General features: G+C 40.3%; 1 protein-coding gene across 4 annotated transcripts in view; it reads right to left on the bottom strand.

Annotated features, from left to right (window-relative positions):
- Nucleotides 1-221: 221 nt before the first annotated feature.
- The window catches only part of sptan1 (spectrin alpha, non-erythrocytic 1), a 116,413-nt gene continuing 98,732 nt past the window's right edge, over nt 222-17,902 (bottom strand). For all 4 annotated transcript variants that reach the window (XM_088281261.1, XM_088281262.1, XM_088281263.1 and 1 more), the window contains 17 exons: nt 16,998-17,206; nt 16,248-16,368; nt 14,830-14,951; nt 14,623-14,755; nt 14,444-14,542; nt 14,206-14,365; nt 10,331-10,407; nt 10,039-10,248; nt 9,615-9,911; nt 8,990-9,102; nt 7,984-8,001; nt 6,832-6,886; nt 5,464-5,660; nt 2,734-2,787; nt 2,504-2,650; nt 698-845; nt 222-614 (listed from right to left, as the gene is read on the bottom strand). In XM_088281261.1, coding sequence (XP_088137387.1) covers nt 489-614; nt 698-845; nt 2,504-2,650; nt 2,734-2,787; nt 5,464-5,660; nt 6,832-6,886; nt 7,984-8,001; nt 8,990-9,102; nt 9,615-9,911; nt 10,039-10,248; nt 10,331-10,407; nt 14,206-14,365; nt 14,444-14,542; nt 14,623-14,755; nt 14,830-14,951; nt 16,248-16,368; nt 16,998-17,206 — 2,286 coding nt within the window. In that variant the 3' untranslated portion in view covers nt 222-488. The remainder of the gene's footprint in view (nt 615-697; nt 846-2,503; nt 2,651-2,733; nt 2,788-5,463; nt 5,661-6,831; nt 6,887-7,983; nt 8,002-8,989; nt 9,103-9,614; nt 9,912-10,038; nt 10,249-10,330; nt 10,408-14,205; nt 14,366-14,443; nt 14,543-14,622; nt 14,756-14,829; nt 14,952-16,247; nt 16,369-16,997; nt 17,207-17,902) is intronic.

The raw sequence follows: 17,902 nt of genomic DNA, 5'->3' as shown, positions 1-17,902 counted from the left end.
CCCCTCTAGCGGCTGCAGGGAGTTTTGGGCTAAGACATTTTTCGTTTTAAAATCTATTTATACAAATGAGCTAGAATCTTGGTCACTAAAGTGTGTGACATACTCAGAAATCTATCCGGGCTGGATGGAAATCATGTTTGGCATGTAAGGTATGTCTGTTAAAACAACATTCAATATACATTTTTGATGATTTAACATAACAGTGTAAATTAAAAAAAGAGTTCCAGCCGTAAACCAACATTTATTGAAGCACTCTGCAGTCAAAGTGTTGCACTTATACTATTACGCTTTGACAAAACAAACTATTTAATTAGAATTAGACTGCAATGTAGAGAGACTATTATAATTAGCAATTAAAAATTAGGAGGCATTAAGAATAGGCAGAAATCGACACACAGTGGATATTGATCATTCCTAATGTCAGTCATGCATGTTTCATCACCATGTTTGTGTTATTTGTGATATATAGTTGGTAACTGGGAAAAGGATTAGTTGACAAAGAGTGAGCGGGTGAATTCAACAAAGTCAAACGATGATGGCAGCTCACGGCCCTTATTATCAAGGTAGGGCTTCATATGTGAGAGGCAATAGTCTGCCTGCTCCTTGGTCAGGTTCTGAAAATATGTAATAAAAGTAAGTTAGCGCTAAAGGCAGTTTACACACAAAGACTGTCAGGTGAGAAATGAATGCATCTGACCTGGTAGAGCTCTTCTTTAGTAACATAGGGTTTGTTCTCCGTACTTAGAGCTCGGAATGCACTCTCAATCTCTTCACTGGATTTAACATTTTCTGTCTCCCGGCTTATCATGAAGGCCATGTACTCTTGTAGTGACACATTGCCATCCCTGCAATTATAGATCCCACACAATCATTATTGTTAACTCATATGGACCTAGTGTACGCTCATATGGACCTACTGTACGCTGGAAAAATTCGATGTTTAGTTAGGATGTAACGATTCACTTAAGTCATTCACTGCCATTGACGAATATAGACGCCAAAAAGTACATTAATTTGACCTGGGCTGGCAGTGAATGAGTTAAGAGCTTTTCTTGGCAATTATTACCAATACATGAGATTTACAATTGTCTTTTATGACGCCATGCTAGGTAGCCCATCTATCGGAATACAACGGGTATTATGTACAGTAGCACATTACTTTACTACAAAGACGTCGTCTAAACTGCGCTGTAATTGGATCAAACCATCTAAGGTGAAACGCTTGAAAAATTCGATGTTTAGTAAGGATATAACGATTCACTCAAGCCCCGATTCGATTTTCAGTTCCCAATTTTGATTCAATATTTTATTTATTTATTTAATTGCTTCCACGCTTTTCTCTGTGCGCTCGTGTGATGCTGCAGCGATTCACAAACAAAATATGCATTGATGTTTAGCGCAAGCGTGTAAATGTTTTGCGCATTTTGAATGGAACCAAAAACTATACACTATGCCGCGTTGCACTATGACTATGAAACTACCTATGAATACTAAAAGAAGTAGTTGTAAACATATTTCGCTATTCTTGAGCACCAATCCATTAATGTAAAAGGGAGTGAAACCATACGAATAAAATTGAGGAAATGCACCGTGTCAAAGAAAACTAAAATCATCACTTGAATTGATTTTTTATTTATTATTATTATTTTTTACCTGAATACAAAACATTTTAATTTGCTTCTCTAGTATGCATAATATCATCTGCACATTCAAAATGTGGAATGTGCCTAAAAATAGGAGAGAGGGGGAGAGAGAGAAATATGGAGCGTGATGCATATCATAAAACTTGGAAATATCAATGCTGAGCAAAACACAATTGTTACCAAATCACCAGGCATGACCCATTAATTATTTTTTTAGCAGTATATTTACTATATTTTAATGACTTAGGTATGTTATGTTTTATTGTTGGGTGTCGCTGTTCATGCCTTGTGGTAAATGCGTCATGTCACACTGTTTCGATGTCAATCACGCGTATATAAAAACTATGTTTTGGTTTTTAATACAAGGGAGTTTGCTGACTGAGTTTGCTGACTAACGCGGCCACAACCCACAGTAGACGCCACATTATGTTAGCATACCACAACAGGGTAACACGTCCGACGTTCCATCAGACGCACACGGTAGCCTGTGCGTGGTAACCGCAGTTAGCTTTCAGAGACAACAATCCTCGTCCTAAATTAAATCGGGCATCAGTCGCAACGTGTTCCCTTTATAAATGCTCGTTTATCACTGCTGTGTTGCTATGAAAGGGAATTTTACAACGTATTAAGTCATTGTGCGTATGCAGCTTGTTTACAGCAGAGGCACGATAGAACGGCTTTGGTTAACATAGCGTTGTGAATCAATTCTTTTATTTTTTTTTATATCGATGCATATTTTGAGCAGTTTATATAGATATTAAATCAATTTTTGATGAATGTTTACATCCCTAATGTTTTGAGACAAGGCTGCTCAACATGCATGTAAATACACATCGTAAAGTCTCATACAAGTGACGGACCTGTTTGGATCCACAGTGTCGAGTATTGCTTCAAATTCAGGATCAGGTTCACCCTCTTCAACCATGGGTAGGTCGTAACCTAGTGAGCGGAGGCATGACTTGAACTCTTGATGGTTTAGACGCCCAGACTTCTCCTTGTCAAAGTGTCTTAAAAACAAGTGTAAATAAAAATATGGGTTTAGCGGATGAATCCACATAACTTCAACTAAAGCTAGGTCAAAAGGACATACTTGAACATCATGCTGAACTCCTTCAGAGCCTCCTCAGTCACGCCAGTAGTGTTCCTGAAAGTATAAACAATATGGTATAATTTACAGCAGTTATGAAGCAGGGGTCAGAGATAAATTCTGCACCTTGATTGTTTCATCGAGGCAATCCCGTAGGGTCCGTGAGCCATAACTTGTGGCACCGCAAAATATTTTAAATTATGCCGCGTCATTTCAATGAACATTAAGATGCTGCGAATGGTGAAAGATAGGAATGAGCAGCTTGCACCGCTTATCATCAGTAAGGCGAAGGTGAAGAGGAAAATTCCTTGCTACCAACATCAGCAATGAGCTCACACGGATCCACAACAGAGAGCATATCATTAAAAAGTCTGTAGACTGCAGAATGTACTTCATGAGAACATTGTGCCAACATGCTCAGAAACTTGACAGATCCACACATTGTAGAGCTCTCTCCATCTCCCTCCCTCTCCCTCCCTCCCTCCCTCTCTCTCCCTCTCTTAGCCTTCCCCCCCTCCCAACTGAACTGAAAATGTGATGATGTTATTATTAGCGCGTGACTAGGAAATACATTTAGCAGTGCTGTCTTTGTTTTGCCCACACAAATCTGATATGTAAACCACTATACTAAAAAAATGGCAGTTTTATTCTTTTCCCAAATTTCTCACTAGCATATACTGTATATTATATATACAGTAATACCTCGCTACTTCGCGGTTCACCTTTCGCGGGTTCAGTGCTTCGCGGGTCTAAAAAAAATATTCAAAAATTAAAAATATCAAAAAATATTAAATATATTATCTATAGCCGCTACACCGCCTCCTGTATCCCTTACGCCACCTCCTATAGCCACTACGCCGCCTCCTGCAGCTTCTCCTGCATCGTCTGTGTCAAGCTCGCTTGTAGCGAGGTGAAGGAGGAGGACCCAAAATGCACGGAAGCCAGGCAAGGGTAACTTAAAAGGAATTTAATGAGGGAACTTAAGAGGGCAAACCAGGTGCTGGGAGAAAACAAACTGACGTGACAAAGTGCAAAATAACGAAGAGGAACTAAACGTGACTAAACAGAACAAAATGACGAGGAAAACAGGGACAGTGACAAATAACTTATGCGCGTCAACGAGAACGAGAACGATATCAGGACTCGGCCATGACAGTCAGGGAAAGGAAGCAGAGGGAGCAATGTTCCGACGCCAAGCAGTCGGTCCTGAGCGCTTAAGTAGTCCTGGTAATTATGAAGTCAATGTGAAACAGCTGCGTGACTGACGAGGAACCGGTGTGTGGCTGGTGGGCGCGTCTCTCCAGCCATGATGACACGGGACGGGAACGAGCGCTGGAGGAAACGCCCCCACTCAGCTGGGACAACAAAACAAAGACATGGCATGACCGAAACGGGACGTGACAAAAACAAACAAAGACCTGACATGACCGACACGGGTCATGACAGTCTGCGGCGTCATCCGAGGAGCAGTAAAGCTCTTCATGCCCCTGTGCAGTCATTCATCGTTATTACCTCATCGTACTGCACAGGTCTTTTCATCAACTACGCTTAGAAGAACTTATTGTAAGAGGTCAGTTAAATGTTGTTTTTGTTAAGCTCGCGGGTAGGCGAGGTAGCGGGGAGGACCCAAAGATGCGGGGAAGCCAAGGCACGGGTAACTTGAAGGGAGTTTAATTAACGACAAAACAGGAAGGCAAACGAGGGAACTGGACAAACAAACGTGGCGGGGTGCGAAAATAACAGAAGGTGAACAGAACGTAACTAGACCGAAAAGTGACAGGGAGCAAGGACAGTGACAAGTTACAAATAAACATGAACGTGAACGAGAACGAGAACGGGATGAACGAGCAATCGGTGCAAACGCATATAGAGGGTGTAGCGGGAGCAATGCACCGACGCCAAGCAGTCGGCACGGGGTGTTTAAATAGTCCGGTAATTAACAGTACAAATGAGAGTCAGCCGGGAGGCTAACGGGGAACCGGTGTGTGCGTCTCATCAGCCGGGCGAGACAGGGCGGGAACGAGCGCTGGCAGAAAACGCCCCCACTCAGCTAAGAAAACTACAACACGAAAGCATGGCATGGGACGTGACAATAATACTAATCAACAACCTTGACATGACCGACACGGGTCATGACAGTTTTATTGTTTTATTCTTTAACACGAATCTCTCTCTCTACACCCATTTTCTATATGGTATGGTACAATTTTATTCATGTACAGGTATTATTGTAATCTTAAACCCCCAGAAATAGAAATTATAAATGTTAATTTGTTGCACAAAACGACGGACTAATTATGTTAGCTAATTGTAGTGTTTGCTTGTTTTTGAAAGCTGATAACGATAATTGGTTGTTCGTAAGTAAATTGTTCGGTAGAACAGTGTTTTAGACCCTCAATTGTTATTGTAAACAGACAACATATTTTACATTTTTTTTTTGTTATAACATGAATGTCACTATCTCTCTCTCTCTACCCGTATATATATATATATATATATTATTATTATTTTTTTTTTAAGCATTTTTGAAGGTGCGCCGCTACTTCGCGGATTTTCAGTTTTCGCGGGTGGTCTCGGCCCCCATTAACCGCGATAACCGGGGTATTACTGTATTGCAGTTGTTTTCACTACCGTTAAAAATGTGGTCCAAAACCTGCTCTAGTCAGCGTGACTTTGCTCGATACTTTGACTCTATCGAATAACAGGTTTAGATGGTATTGTGTGGTTTTGTACCTTGCTTGTATCTGTTGCTCCAGGTTATGCTGCATCCTCATTCCCAGCTGGTCCAGTTGATCCCATTGCTGAGCCAGACCCACAGTGCTGTGCTCTGTGTATTTGTTGTCTAAGATCAGTGCTTCCTCCATCGCTGCACCCAAGTCTTCAATCTTCTTCAGCTGGCTTCGCATGGCTCGAATCTCCTGGTGTTTACGCTACACAAATGTACACACACTGACTATTATGCCACCAGTATAGGTTTTTCACTATATATTTGACAAGAATGTCTGAGTTCTGGAGCATTATTTAGCATACTCACAAAACCAAAGTTGCGCAATCAACTTAACGTGGTGAACGGGTTAGTGTGTCTTGATCCTCGAATCTAAGTTGTCAGGCATTATTGTCTGGTAGGGTCACTTATGGTAAATGGGTCCCAGTTGAGGATCCAGACAAAGCACAGCTCAACATGACTATATACGGACCTTGTTTTCCCTCGGCCCGGTGCAGATCATCTCCCTTCCCGTAGGCTCAACACGTGCAATGTGAGCTTGGTCGGCGGAAAGCGGTCTGATCCCTGGCTACAGAAGCTGGCTCAAGGCATATGGAACGTCACCGGAGCCAGGGAAGGAGCCTGAGCTCTTGTACAAGGTTGAGCCGTTATGACCTCCACATAGTCGGGCTATCCTTGAAACACGACTTGGGCTCCAGAACACCTTCTCTTGAGAGGGATTGGATTATTTTCCTGTTGAGCAGATGTGGGCCTAATTACTGGCCCCAGCTCAGTGACTGTATGTTGGGGTTAACACCCAAGGACAAAAGGATAGCCCTCCCACTGTTTTTGTGGGCGAGGATGGGGCCCCTGACTGTTGCTTGTACCTATGAGCTAAACTGCCAAACTCATAACACCGACTGTTTTTGGAGTCCTTAGAGGTTCTCGTGGCCATCCGAAAAATTACTTGCAATAAATGATGTTTTATCATTTCAATTAAAATAATCTCTTTAAAGGCGGTGAATGCTTAAAGACAAAAGAGATGATTGTTGAACCATGGCTTAGGAAAGAAAAGCTGTGCAGGCACCACTCAAGACCCTGCCATGATGATCCCTTCAGACAAATGGTGGTGACAACCATGCTGTGTGGATGTTTTTCAGGGGCTGGAGCAGTAATACCATTCAGGCTGGATAGTCATCAATACAGCAATGTACTGAGACATCCTGCTTAAAAAGCTGTTCCAATGCCTTGAATGCAATTTTTAGCAGGGCAGCAGCCACAATCAGAAATCCCTTTATTGTCATAAAATAAATATTGCCTGCAGTTTTAGTTTGTTTGATTTGTTTCGCACTATTAATGAATAATTGGTCTTCAAGCAAGAGATTGTCATGTTTTACCTTTGTGGCCTCCAGCTGGGATTCGAGTGTTCCCGACTCTTCCACCATACATGACCTGACACAAAAAGGGATTCAGAAGTTTAGGGGAAAAAAACGCCATCATTTCAAATTTTTTAACAATTCCCACGCATTCATCAACTAAGACAATCCAGGTGCCAAATTGGTTTTAAACACTAATCAAGAGCCAATTAAGATAACGTAACATTTTGTTTCGGAGATTTCTCTTGGGAAGAGATAAAGTAAGCTTCTATCAATTACGCAGAACACCTGACCAAATTTGATAATTTTGACGATTACGTTCACTTGTGATTGAATTCTAGTAAAGTAAGATTGTTTTTTTTTTTTTTAAATTAAAGCTTTTCTTGCTATTGAGCAAAGTTGGGCATTCTGTTAGTTTGACGGCCAGGTCTGTCAGTCACGCACTGACGGAATCGCGTTTTGCTGACAACTGACAAAACGTCAGTTCCCAACCCTACTGACGACTGATGAAAACTGTGAAACACTAACGGAATAAGCATACATGGAAGTGATTTGCATCTATCCTCAGGCCCGCCAGATACCCGCAAAAAAAAAAAAGACGAGGTCGATTTTGGGGATGAGAAGCAGGAGGTGGAGCAGTGAGTAATATGAGAATCGATGCATTTTTTTTTGCATAAAGTGGTTCAAACTGTTTCGAAAATAATACAATTCTTGTGAACAGTTTCTTACTGACATTTATAAAAGAGCAGTGATGTAATGTAATTTTGCAATTAAGGAAGCACATTAAAAATGACGTAGTGACGGACGGGGCCAGCCTGAAATAAAGACATGATGATGATAAACTTCCGGGTCCGTCTATGGCGAATGACGCATGTTCACTGAGCTGCCCACCACTATTCACTTGTATAGTGGTTTTCTACCTTAGGGACTAAAATTGCTTCAACACTGTCATATTTTAAAGCAGCATCAAATTCAACTGTAGGTTCAGTATCTGCTCAAGGACACTTCAATGTTATCACAAGGGTTGAGGATCGACCAGGCAACTTTTGGGTTGGGAGACGACCACTCTGCCACCTGAGCCATGCTGGCATATTCTTGTTAGGGTGAAAGATGTTTTTTCCCCTATGACCATGTGACAATTTATATCTTAAAAGAAATAATCTTGATATTTACCCATCCAGAAGATATGTCCTGATTTACATCGTAATTCCAAGCAATGGGAGGATTCCACAGAGTTGTAGCAAATAGACAGAAAGTGGGGCAAGAAGAGAAAAAGACAAAACAGCCAATCAGATGATGAAGTAAAATGGCATTTAGAATTAAGTTATATATTTTAGAACATCAATATTTGTCAACTTTTTTATTTATTTCTTTATTTTTTTTAAATGGGAGACGCAAGAGTAGGTTGTGTTATTTATGACTACAATAGAACTTGTTTCCTGAAAATGAATCATGGATAAATGGTTGAAATCATGTTAACATCAATATTGTTTTATTTATTTATTTTAATTTTTTTATCAATCAGTAGTCACCAATTCAATTTGTTTAAAATCCACAGTGTAAGTGCAGTGTTTATAACATAAGCAAGGTGACAAGTGGCCTCCATCTTTGCGCAATTGTCCATCTTTGCACTTCAAATGCTGCTAAAATCCTCCATAAACATATGCACAATAAATAAAATAAACACATAACTAACACCTGGTAAAGTACACGACTCTTCTCACCAATAATCTTTCATTTATGCTAGTTAAGTTGTGTTTTTTGGGCAATTATCGTCGTATTAAAAAAAAAAAATATCACATTAATTTTGACCCACTGTTCTCAGAGGCTTCGTCCTGCTCAAGCAATTGATGTATACTTTTAAATGAACTTTTCGGCCAATCGTAAGTAAAAGACGACAAAGGGTCAAGGAAAATGTTGAGAAATAATGATCACAAACACATCCATAAAAAGGGTCTTTTTTTCCGACAACAATAAAAACATTGTCCAATTTTCAAATATCTTGGTGTATATCAAGAATGAAGCGACTATGCTAACCAGATATTTTGATAGACTGCCATTTTTGAAGATCTCATTGACACATCACTAATAACATATCAAACAAAGAAAACTGCAGTCATAATTTTCAACCCATTTAAACAAAAAGGACTGAGGAAATGCTCAAAGATGCTTGCTTTACCTGGTCTCCTGCAGCCATTGGTGGAAAGCATTGGCATGCTGTGCAAACTCCTGCCGTAACTTGTCATTCTCCTCCTGTCTTCTCTGCTCTTTCTGCAGTTCCAGTTCTCGCTCCTGAGTACACAATTAAAACAAAAAGCTAACACAATCAGCTTTTTTTAATGTAGAAAAAAACTGAACTAATAATTCACTTTGTGTTAAACCTAAACAGCATACATGTCAGAGAACTCAAAATCAATCTCAACATTTTTGCCCCAATTCTATGGCTGGATTACAAATTGCAAGAGTTTTTGGGGCAATTGACTTTGAAGACTCTGTAATACAAATTACCTATGAGCTGTTTTTCTGCTCAGGCCAAAACCCTGTTTAAAAATAATCTTATTAAAAATAGGTCAATTATTTGCTGAATTTTACTATTTACAGCAGTACTACTTTTATTTGCACCCTAGGATGACAACTCGTTGCCTACCAACATTATATCACTGTCTCACACCAATTGTTTTTTTATCCAATTCTGCCCCAAATTTTGTATTTGGGGATTGCAATGATATGTTGTGATGTCCATTATCCATTAACTTGAAAAAAGTGTGACAAAGTTACATACTGTTAATATTTAATGAACATACCTTAATTATCTTCTGCAGGTTTCTCCATGTTTCTTCTAAAGCTTCCATTGTAAACCAGGTGTAGGGATTGGATACAACCTGGTAATTCTTGATCTGCAGGTCCAGTTCAGCCAGCTGGTTGAAATCTGTCTGAGCGGAGGTCAGCGAGGAGCGGAAGGCCTCATGGGCTTCACGCAGTGCACGAATCTCTTCCAGAGAATTGCACCTCACTGGGTCTGTCAGATCTTCCTCTGCATTCTCAAACCAACTGTTAAAGGCTGATGCCTTTTTGGCAAACGTAAGAAACAAGTCCTCAACCTGGGCGGAACCAAAGCAAAAAAAACAAAAAAAAAGACCTATGAATATCATCCAACAGACAAAGCACACAGAATCCCAATTCTCACTACACAATCGATCAACAACAGCCATGCTCTGGCCTCTTTACCTTTCGAAAATGCTCTTGAGCCTCCAGAAGCTTCATCTTGCGACCCTCTGAGTTGGACAGCAATTGGTTCCAACGCTTCATTAAGGCAGCATGACGAGCTTCAATGGCTTTTGCTTGGATGTGCTTGGCAGCCAACAGCTGATCTTTGAGAGCTGTGATATTGGTAATACCCTCTTGCTGGAAGGCTTGAAGACCTGCATCAAATGTCTCCTACAGATCAACAAGAACAAACCAGTGGAGTGAAGAAACAAATACACTGACGATAAACAGTATGCATGAAAGATACAAATACCTGCTTGGTGAGTAGAGTTTGTACAGAGGACAGATCCCTGCCATAGTCATCATTCTTAAGGCTGTTCTCTTTCTCCCCTGAATGAATAAATGAACACAAAATGTCACATGCATTATTAAATTCAGGTTTACGTAAACATAAAAAAATGCCCCCAGTTTTATTTAAATTAAATAAAATAATTTGTGATCATGATGATAGTCAGTACGGAATACTTTAATAGAGAAAACATTGCTATTTTGCTGTTTCAAGGTTTGCAATACGGAGCACCAGCCTTATAGTGTGAAGTACCGTATTTTTACGGCCAAAAGACGCGCTGTATCAAAGGGCAGAGCACCAGTTGAGGGGGCTAATTCTGTATTTAATACTGAGACTGCACTACGAGGCGTGTTAGCATGCTAGCCCACGCATGCCAGCCCGCGCACGCCAATGGCTGATAGTAGCAGCACTTCAGCTCAGTCCGATCAGGGATGTCATGGCAACAGATCTATTTGACTACGTCAGGGGAGGGATGTCACTGGTCACCACACTCCTTAGAGACATGGTTTTAAATCAAAACCATGGTCACCACACTCCTTAGAGACATGGTTTCAAATCAAAACCATAAGTATCTCTGAACACCATACAAGCAAATAATGAAACAAAGAAATACAATTAACACAAAACATGCATCTCTCATGCCATTCCTATCACCAAAAGAAATACAAATAACACAAAAACAGTACTGAGGCATTCTGGGAGATTATCAGCCTTGTCAGGTTAGAGAGATGTGAGTGGTGTTTTTTTTTTTTTTCAGTCTGTTATCTAAACATGTTTCTTGCTTGCAATAACGTGAAAGATAAGACAGACTACGACATTGCGGAGAGCTGCGCTTTTGTCCAGCTTTCTCTAGCACCGTCACTGAAAAAACATTTACATAATGTATTTGTTACACTCAATTTGTAGCATAGATGTCTCAGATTTTGGTCAGCAGGGTGTGCGAACATGCATTCTGCAATGCCCCAAAGGGACAGGCTTGTTGGCCGCTAGAGTTGTTCAGTCTGTAGAATAGGCGCGTTGCATGACAAGGCGCATTGTTTGTTTTGGGGGAAATTCGAGACTTTAAAGTGCGCCTTATGGTCGCAAAAATACGGTAAGTTTGGAAAATGCGAATTATGTATATGCAAATATGTATACAGTGAAACCCCGCTACTTCGCGGTTCACCTTTCGCGGGTTCAGTGCTTCGCGGGTCTAAAAAATATTCGTGGGCATTGTAGTTTCGCCGAGCGGCACAAGGGGGCGCTGAAGAGGTGAGACGGCCGGCGTGCGCCGAAGAGGAGAGTGGACGAAGAAGAGAGTGGACAAAGAAGAGCAGGTTCCCCCGGACACGATTGGTGGCGACGTTTCGCGCGGTTCGGACCGTATCAGAGCTCCGGCCGGCGTGCGTGGCAGTTAAACCGTAGATGAGCACCTTCCCCGGGCACGGGCGGTGCCAAACGGCCCCTAAGTTTAACCGAATGGGATCTGCCGAGGAGGAAGGCATGCTCGCGTCACAGTAAGCCGAAGAGGAGCACCTTCCCCGGGCACGGGCGGAGCGCGAGGCTGTCAGTTATGAATGAATAAATAAATAAATAAATAAATGAAGAATGCCACCTTTCATTTCACTGTCATGATCCGTGCCTGTCATGCCGCGTGTGTTTTTGTTTTTTCAGCTGTGTGGGCGTTCCTCCAGCGATAGTCTCGCGCCATGCCGTCAGCTGCTGCGAGACGCGCTGATTACACTGACTATATTGTGATTATAATAAATATTGTAACGTTGTATAATAAATCAGGCCAATTTGTCCATCAGCGAACGCTTTTATTATTAAGCCAAAAACGGCTGCTGTTGGCCGCAACCACGCCGATCAGAGAGAGAGAGCAACACGACGACAACATAACGTTCACTCCCCTGCTGCCTTCACAGCCTCCACAGAAAAGAGGAAAACACAGAACCCTTGAACCATTTACAAAGTCGCTACACTATCTTTGTATCACCACCTTTTTTCCCGTGTCTGCGTTTGGAGAGTCCTGTTCAATCCTCCAGCTCTGCTGGAGGATCATAACATTCACAGGGCACACCGGACGGCGTACCAGCAGGTAAAAGTCGAAGTAATTAAATAAATACAAAAAGAAGTAATTGAATAAATACAAAAATAATGGCTGGGGAATAAAAACACAAGTTTTAATAATAATTTGGTTTTTTTTTGTTATAACATGAATTTCACTCTCTCTCTACCCATATATATATATATATATAAAAAAAATATATATATATATATACATATATATATTTTTTTTTTAAGCATTTTTGAAGGTGTGCAGCTACTTCGCACCTATATATATTTATATATATATATATATAGGTGTGAAGTATATATATATACGGTGTTCTTTTAATTTATTTTTTATTTTTTAAGGTGCGACGCTACTTCGCGGATTTTCAGTTTTCGCGGGTGGTCTCGGTCCCCATTAACCGCGATAACCGGGGGTTCACTGTATATGCATATACGCATGCATGCATATATGCATATACGCATGCATGCATATATGCATATACGCATGCATGCATATATGCATATACGCATGCATGCACGCGTGCATATATATACATATATGCATGCGTGCATATATACATATATGCACGCATGCGTGCATATATACATATACATCTCAATGACCTGCTTGGAACACTCAACGAGGTGTACTTAAATGAAGGGGGCAGCAGGTGTTACCACAGATACTTCCTTTGCTAATTTAACAAAAAACTCGCATTCCCATAGGTCCCTGTGATGAAGAGGCCAATTTCTTTCCTCTGAATGAGAAATTTTTTCATGAAATTAAGTAATTGATTAGCATAACCGCTGCTTAAAAAGGAAAATAACTGAGTCTTGGGATAATTTAAAATGCATATTTGTAAATTTTGTGTTTACTGCATAATATCCAATGTCCATTCATAAACTTCAACATGACAGCCATGCTGTGGATGTGTGTGGAAGGGGTGTCCAAAATGTTGCAGAGGGACTGATTTGGTAAGGTAAAAATTGGTTTGCTTTGATTTTTCAGGGCGTTCGTTCCCAGTAGGTTATGGTAGTTTGCATCTGTCGTCAGGTAGTGTGTCTTAAAACTGAATTCCCTGAAAACAGCTATTGTCTCCTGGCAAATTAGGTAGACACATTTGTTTCATATTCAAGTTAAAAAAAAAGCCCATTTCCACATGACTCAGAAATGACAGCTCTCTCTATCAACTTTCCTTTTCTTCGCTCCAGTCTCCATTTTAGAATTGGGCTGGAAAGGATCCCACGAGGGTCAATTAGCAAGAGGTGGGTTGAAATTCAATCCGACGCGCAACAAGACTCAGATAGGCGTGTTCTCAGCGGTTGAGCGTGCTTGGAGTATATTTTGGAAAACACTATGGGTCCGCTGCAATAGTCTGGTGAAATATCTACTAGGTTTTTTTGTACATGTTTAGTTTCTACTGTGGTCAACAGTACTGACGGGCCACACATTATTAATTTGATGCCAGAGGTGGAAATTTGAACATAAGCTGCAATTGGCCCCCGGGCTGGAATTTGAACAAGCCCGGTCTGTGGTCTAGCCTCCAAGTTTGAACTGTCAGCTTATGTTTCTGCAGCGAAGATATAAACAGCTTAAATTCTTATTGTAAATAGCCTGCTTTTAAAACATTGCCCATTGTAAAATAACGTGTAGGAAATAATTAGCCCAATGAACAACAACAGTTGTGCTTTAGCTCTGTCATTGATAAATAGTTCATTATCGTTGATACCACTCTAAGAAGAAAAACATTTTTGATTCATCTTTCTGAAGACCGACTGCTTTTCTCAAGTTTTTTTTTTCATACCAATCCAAGACTCCACCACATCAGCCTTCCAGTTGAACTGCAGAAAAGCAGAGTTCTCGTCCAGCTTCGCCTTCCTCTGACCAGCTGCCCGATCGAGCTCTGATACTTTGCCTTGCAGAGCTGACATCTTGCAAGTGATACTGTCCACATGATGGTTGTTCTGTGGAAAACAACATAATCAAAATCATAAGCACTTTAAAAATGCATCTTCCTTTGCTGCCCATTGAACAAATAATACCTTCTTAATGAGATCTTCTCCATTAACACAAACATCGCTGACTCTGTCTCTGTGCACGGTGAAGTCAGTCTCAAATGCTTCATGTTTTTTAAGTAAGCCCTACAAAGAAATCGGGACACTCAGAAAAACATTCACTTAGAGTAGACATTTTGACAATGTGAGAATGGTTAGAAAAACACCTGCACTGCAGCCAGCGTGTCTCCATAGTCTTCACCCCCCACTAAATTTAGTTTCTCATTAATCCATGCTTCTTCTTCTTCCACATTTGCCACAAACTGCTGGTACTCCAATGATTCCTCCAGCCTCTGTCCCCTAGGATGTAAAATGTAGAAAGTAGAATGGTTGTTTGTGTACCGGTGTGCAGTTTAACATGTTTTTACTTTTACCTTGCTCCAGATAGGTCTTTGAGTTCTTTCCAGTGGTCTACAAACTGCGACAGTCTCAGCTGTATCTCCTCCTGACCAATGGTGTTGTCATCAGACAGCTTCTTTCCAGTATCCAGCACAGACTAGGAGCATGCAGATTTTGTTAGGATTGCCATAAATATATCATTTCCAAATGAAAATATGTGTCCAACTGAAAAACTTAAATAAACCAAATATGTAGAAAATAATATTAACTAATTAATTGCAGAGAAGTATTAAAGTCATTCACAAATCAATGCATTTGGTGCGGCATTTTTGTTTGTTCCCTTTTTTATTTTCCATTTTCTTTTTTTATTTTGAGGGGTCTGATGCTCCTTTAATTTCCAAGTGCTGCACAAGTTGAAATGATGCTTAACTGCCAATAGATGGTAGAGATGCACCATTTTAGATTTAGGCTCACCCATGTAAACAGTGGGGCAGTTGGACTTCACTGCACACCTTCTACCACTTGCTGCACATCGCACGACTTGAAGACTTCAGTACATTAAAACAGGGAGTATGTATGGCGAGAATTCATATAAATCATAGACAAAGACAAAAAAAAACTTTTTGGAATGTTTTCAGCACAACGTTGGAAAGCCAGCATCTATGACGGTATGAGGGTATGTGAACGGTTCACAAAATCCACGGTTCGGTTATTGCTTTTGTGCTCACTGTTTCCGGTTCCGTTCACTTAAAAAAGTAATTTATGTCTGACAGTTAAAACTGAAAATGTATATGCACAGCGTTATTTTTTATTAATTACTATTATTATTGTATTATTTCAATTATTATTGTTTTTTTCCCATCGATGCCAATGGGACACAGTGCCAGGCATAAAAAATAACTAACTCGACACTAGAATGGCAAAAAGTAAAACCACGGCCTATATCCTTCTGTTGGCATTCAGACAACAACAGTATAAGTCATGGTTTCATACAATTACTGTACACCAGCTTTGTGTTCAACTATACAAGCCTAAATGTATACAGCAATGGTGACTCCAGACTGAAGTTGTACAACAAGCAAGAATGGGAACCATTTACACCTACAAAGCTTCAAACAATTAGTGTTCTCAGCTCTCAAATGTTTGCATGTTGTTAAAAGAAAAGGTAATCTAACACAGTGGCAAACTTACCCCATCATAGCTTTTTTTAATGTGAGGCTGAATCACATTAAAAAAATGAGTGATTAAATTGATTTGCAAAAAAAAAAAAAAAAATATATATATATATATATATATATATATTTTCTCTGTGTTCATATCCGATCATTTTCTCTGCTGAATATAGGTTGAAAAGGATTTTCACATCATTGTATTGTTTTTATTTTGGCTTTATACAATGTCCCAACTTCATTGGAATTGGTGTTTGTAAATAAAATGGGAAAAGATTGCTTACCTTTATGGCTGGCTCATGGGCCCCCAATTCAGCTTCAAGCCTCTTGTGTTTCTTCCTCAGATTCTGCACTCCAGTTAAGTCACGACCATAGTCTTCTGAACTTACAAGCAACTTCTTCTCTCTGTACAAGGTTTGTATATTAATGCACTGATCCAATGCAAAGTTATCTTCAAATGCAAAAAGTACCTAAAACTAGATTTTGACTTGACTAAAAAGTTTCACATTTTCAACTTACTCCCAAAAAAGTAAGTAGAAATAACAATTATTGACTGTAAACCAGCAATTACTCAATATCCAGAGGGCTGGTAATGACAGGCTTGAACAGGATTAGTTTTGCCCCAAAATGTGAAAAAAATGCAAAAAAAATAAAAATAAATAATAATAATAATAATAAATAAAAACTCAGCGCGACAATTCTGACCTGAATAACATGCTCAGCGAGCTGAACTTGCAATGTTTGATATTTCTATTTTAGTCACTCCATGGATTGTTTCCTGCTATAGCTGGGTTGATAGGTATTAGGTACTATAAGTATTTCACAGTGACATCGCAACATCCACAAAATAATATTACCCAAAAGGTAAGCATATCATCAGAATGACTGAATAGGTGTGCGTACAAAATACCCTTTTAGGCCAATGCTTAGATCTGAAGTACTAAGGTAAACAGAAAATGTTTAAGATTAAACTGATCTGTGTTCTGTCCCAGAAGGATAAAAAACTAAATGAATTGACAAGTGCGCACTCTTACTTGATCCAAGACTCCTCATCATCCAGGTCCCTGAAGAACTGATGCAGGCGGTGAGACTCGTTGAGCTTTGCATGGCGGCTGGCTGCCATGCTCTTTATTTTGATGAAACGGCCATTGACTGCATCACGCTTGTCCTTCACTTGAGAGGTATCAAAGGCATTGCTGACCATCAGACTGTCAGCCTGCCCATTCAGATCCTTCAGACGATCCTGAGGAGGAGAACAACATCATATGATCTAGGAGTTAAAATGCAATTAAATAATAACTTGGGAAATCATAATTGGGTTATTGATTTACTGTAAGTACAATTTAGAATATTGCTGGTTGTTCAGCTCGACAAGGTGTGTCAAAAGTTCGAGTACTGATGTGACAACAAATCTTATTACAAACCAAAACTACAACTTCTCCCCTTCAATGTAATATTCCGGTGGCACGGTGGCCCGACTGTTTAGCACGATGGCCTCACAGTGAGAGACAGCATCGGTCGTGGGTTCAATCCCGGCTCCGGCCTTCCTTTGTGGAGTTTGCATGTTCTCCCCGTGCCTGCGTGGGTTTCCTCCGGTTTCCTCCCACATTCCAAAAACATGCATGGCAGGTCGATTGAACACTCTAAATTGGCCCTAGGTATGAGTGTGAGCGCGGATGGTTGCCCGGAGATAGCTGGGATAGGCTCCAGCACCCCCGCGACCCAAGTGAGAAGAAGAGGTACAGAAAATGGATGGAGGGAAAATAATATTCCAATATAATAGAGGATATAACTGACTTCAGGTCTCTGCATTCATTGAACTTTTCCCCACATGCTGTTATGTACATATAATTTGTCATGTCATCAAGTAACAAACACTTTGGATGAATCCATCAAAAGCACTATGATTTTAGCAGCAAGTGTACAGGGATGAGACATC

The sequence above is a fragment of the Idiotropiscis lumnitzeri genome, chromosome 18, assembly GCF_059441095.1.
Source record: "Idiotropiscis lumnitzeri isolate Australia: NSW breed Sydney's pygmy pipehorse chromosome 18, RoL_Ilum_1.0, whole genome shotgun sequence".
Classification (NCBI taxonomy): Eukaryota; Metazoa; Chordata; class Actinopteri; order Syngnathiformes; family Syngnathidae; genus Idiotropiscis; species Idiotropiscis lumnitzeri.
The sequence above is the reverse complement of the archived record's forward strand: the minus strand, read 5'-3'. Positions and strand labels throughout refer to the sequence as shown.